Below are 4096 nucleotides of genomic sequence, written 5' to 3'. Positions count from 1 at the left end.
GATCGATGTTTCTCTCTCATCGATGTTTCTAACTCTCTATCCCTCTCCCTTCCTCTCTGTAAAAAACCAATAAAATATATTAGAAAAAAAAAAAAACAACTCCATGTCCAGGCCCTGCCTCTTTTCTACTTAGAGCACATAGGTAAATTCCTCCCCTGTTCTGTCTTCCACCCTGACAATTTCCTTCTCCTCCTCTTCCTTCTGCTCCTCACCCTTTACATTTCATAAATCACCTTCTTATTCTTCCTCTACCCGGAGCTCTATACTAGTAGACATGGGGAAACGGAGGCTCAGTATTGTTGTCTCAGGTAATATACAGAGTTAGTGGATAAACTAGGAGTATAACAAAAGTAAACACAGGTCTCACCCTCTTTACTCCAATTTCCTATAGAGAAAGAATTCTCACATTTTTCTTCCTGGCCCACCATCCCATATTGCTGTCCAGAGGGTACATGGCCGTCTATGAAACCTCAGAGGGCATGGGACCTACCCCGGAACACAGACTCATAATCAGATCCCCATCCAGACAGGCACAAATACAGTCTCTCCCACACACATACCCAACTCAAAGCCATTATAGTCATGTCCCTTTCAGTTACACACACATATACATAATCACATTCCCATAGAAACTGGCACACTAGAGGCTCCAAATGCCCTCTAGCCTAGTCCTGTTCTCTCTCCACCCCCCAGGAACTCTGCGTCTCCTGAATCTGCCCCTCTATGAAGGATTTGGTTCTGCTACAGCTGCCCAACTTCAGCCCCCAGCCCCCAGCAACCTCCATGAAGGTAGAGGGAGACTAATCCTTGTGACCTCAATTTGCAGGCATCCCCCCAGCAGTCCAGTATGTTTGATGGACCCCACTGCTTATCCTGTCACAGAAGAACCAGGATCCAAAATAAATCCAAGATGAGGTATCAGTGCCCCCAATCCCTACCCCACAGTGTGTAGCCGTAGTCTCCTTGAAGTGGAAGAGCAGGGACCAGAGGATGCAGAAGAGGAAGGCGATAAGTGGACAGCAGACTGTGCCCAGTGCCACCATGGTGAGGCGGAGCCGGAACAGGGTCCCATCCCGGTCCAGTGACAGTGGAACCTGGTACATCTTGTCAGACCTGGGGATGGAGGGGTGTGTTGTCAGGGCCCAAGGCAGCAAGGTGAAGTCAGCTCTCGTGCTCAGTCCTCCCAGAAGGAAACCATCTAGCCCCCAAGCTTGGACAGCTCCTCTCCTAGATGAGGAAGACTGACTTGGAAACCCATGAGAACGTTTACCCTCAATTTCAGAGGACAGACAGTGAAGCAGACCTGTGCTGCAATGAAATGTGAATAGATTGGAAGACCTCCTCTTCCCTATGCCTAGGACTACAGGAACTGGTTTAACTAGTCTCTCTTATTTCAGGAACCAATCCTATAAGCCTTCTAGCAGGCAGAAAGGTCCATCTCTACCCCCCAAGTCCTTGAGCTTTCATGCTTCAGGGCCTCCCATCAACTCTCACTGCTTTACCTACTGGCCCAGGGTCCCACTGCACCCTTAGTCCCTTCCCAGGCTCTGTGTGCCCTGTGTGCCTGCACCACAATCCACAGCAGCAGGACTCCATGGAAACCAACAGAACTTCGGCTCCCTACTTGTCCCCGCCTGCTGCCTCACATGCTCTGAGAGTGAAAGGCTTTGCAGAATCAGGCCTGGTGCTGACATGGGCTTGCTGTTTACTGAAGAAAGCTGCCTAGTCAGCTTCTGGAGGCTTGCCAGTGCCCAGGGGCCTGTCCACCCCTCTGGATAGTAGGTAAGGGCTCCTGAGGAATGTGACTCCCCGCTCAGATGAGATTAACTAAGGTCAGGAACTATAATAGCCAAATATACAGCAGCAATCCTAGCCCAGAACCCCCTGTGTAGAGAAGGAGAAGTTGAGGCCAAGAGAAGGAGCAGGAACCTGTTCAGGGTCACAGGGTCACAAACTGCAACTCTGGTCTTCATTGACCCCCTACCTCTTGGGTCAGAAATCTGGGCAGAAAGGTAAAAACCAAACCCTATATAGATGAGTCAGTCATCCCTGTTCCCATTGTAAAGACAGAGAAGCCAAGACACAGAGAGAAGGCCCTTCCTCAAAGCAATATGCTGAGCCGGAGGGAAAGCCATCCTCACCACTTAGGCTTCTCGTTGCCAAACTAGGGCTGGTTCCAGATACATAGATAACTTACTCTTCTGGACTCAAGGGCCTCACCAGGTGAAGTCCCAACTCTTCTGGGCTCCACCCTCAGGACTCTCCCTTCTAGTTCCACCCTCCGGAAGAACCTGACTGCCATAGGCTGGCCTCCTGGCCTTCCGGAACCAGCCAGGAAAATATGCCTCCACATTGTCATCTATCTTCTCCGCCCATCTCTCTGGTAGGACCTGTCAGGCAGCCTATCCCAATTGCTCAAACTCCTTTCTTTCTTTCTTTCTTTCTTTTTTTAAATATATTTTATTGATTTTTTACAGAGAAGAAGGGAGAGGGATAGAGAGTTAGAAACATCGACGAGAGAGATCGATCAGCTGCCTCCTGCACGCCCCCTACTGGGGATGTGCCCACAACCAAGGTACATGCCTTTGACCGGAATTGAACCTGGGACCCTTCAGTCCGCAGGCCGATGCTCTATCCACTGAGCCAAACCGGTTCGGTTCAAACTCCTTTCTTCCTTTAGGGGCCCAGGGTCTCTCAGGGGAGTAGGAAGTGGCTCTGGTGAGCCTCTCCAATCAAACAAATTCCTTGGATCATCCAAATGGATGAGTCTCTCGTCTCTGGAGAGGGAACACCTTCCCCTCCCAGACCAAATTCAGATTCTGTGCTTATAGCAGTAGTCCCTCCTAAAATCCCTTCCTGAAGCCAGTTGCTACAGATCCCTCAGGAACCATGGGGTCCCCAAACTGAACACCAGATTCTCAAGGAATGAAAAGTTATGAAAGTTACTGCTCAAAGCAGGGGGTGATAAGGAAGTTGTAAGAACAGGCTGTTCCACATCTTCAAGATATGCATGGCCTCCTTCTTAGCTGTGTGACCTTGGGCACGTCACCTAACCATTCTGGACCTATTTCCACAGTTGTTCAACATGGGGATCATGTGTTTAGATAAGACCATTCCAACTTGGACATTCAACTCCTCCAGAACAGGAAGCTCACTACCTGAAGGTCAGCTGTTCAGCCCCAGTTAGCTCTAACTTCCTTGTAGGTATTACTTAGTTGAAAACAGCTTTCGTAGGAGTACCCCTACCTCATCTCAAGGGTCTCTAAAGATCTCAGCTTCCAGTCCTAATCCACAGTTACTAGATGCCTTCTGAATCTAGGCACTACATATAGTTTCTTTTAATCCTCACTATAATTCTATGAGGTAGGCACTATGGCCGGTATTTATTTCCATTTTACAGAAGAGGAAAGGCTCAGGGAGGCTAAAAACATTTGCTCAAGAGCACATGCTAATAAATGTCAGCTGAGATTTGAAACTAATATATTGGATTCCAAGCCCTCCTCCCCTCCAACACCTGCTTGTTTTGTGTATGTTTTTTTGTTGTTAATCCTCACCTGAGGATATTTTTTTCCATTGATTCTTAGAAAGAAAAAAAAAATCAATGAGACATCGCTTCCTGCATGGGGGCCAGGGATAGAACCTGCAACTGAGGTAGTGCCCTTGCCCTTGACCAGCCCACCGGAATCTAACCCAGACCTTTCAGTCCGCGGGCCCATGCTCTAACCACTGAGCCGCCGGCTAGGTCGCAACACAAGCATTTCCAGGCACCTATGGAGGAATGCGGAGCAGGAGTCCATGTGGTGTTAAGAAGGGAGAGCTCAGCCTGTGCACACCCAGCCCCAGATAGGGGAAAGGGGTCAGCTCAGCAAGGTAGGACAGCAGCAGTTCCTGCGTAGGGACCAGGACTCCGAGTTAGGGACGGGCCCTGCGGAGGCTGGACCACGTGGCCCAGCTTCCCCAACTGGGGCTGCCCAGAGGTCCAGCACACCCATCCCCATACTCACCAAGGCTGCGGTTGCGAGCAGACCGCGCTAGCGCAGGCCAGGAGCGGAGGGGTCTGGGGACCCGGAGGGTAGCCCAGGCCCGGCCGGGAGGC

General features: G+C 50.2%; 1 protein-coding gene across 8 annotated transcripts in view; it reads right to left on the bottom strand.

Annotated features, from left to right (window-relative positions):
* PGAP2 (post-GPI attachment to proteins 2) overlaps positions 1-4096 on the bottom strand; it is a 21072-nt gene that overhangs the window by 11706 nt on the left and 5270 nt on the right. For 5 of the 8 annotated variants that reach the window (XM_014540465.1, XM_014540466.1, XM_014540468.1 and 2 more), the window contains one exon: positions 939-1113. In XM_014540465.1, coding sequence (XP_014395951.1) covers positions 939-1113 — 175 coding nt within the window. Of the gene's footprint in view, positions 1-938; positions 1114-3554; positions 3580-3696; positions 3769-4004; positions 4091-4096 lie in introns of those variants that run through there. The other 3 variants (XM_005867138.2, XM_014540467.1, XM_014540470.1) reach the window with 3 other exon arrangements.

The sequence above is a fragment of the Myotis brandtii genome, unplaced genomic scaffold, assembly GCF_000412655.1.
Source record: "Myotis brandtii unplaced genomic scaffold, ASM41265v1 scaffold244, whole genome shotgun sequence".
Lineage (NCBI taxonomy): Eukaryota > Metazoa > Chordata > Mammalia > Chiroptera > Vespertilionidae > Myotis > Myotis brandtii.
Note: the sequence above shows the minus strand (reverse complement) of the source record. Positions and strands in the feature narration are given on the sequence as shown.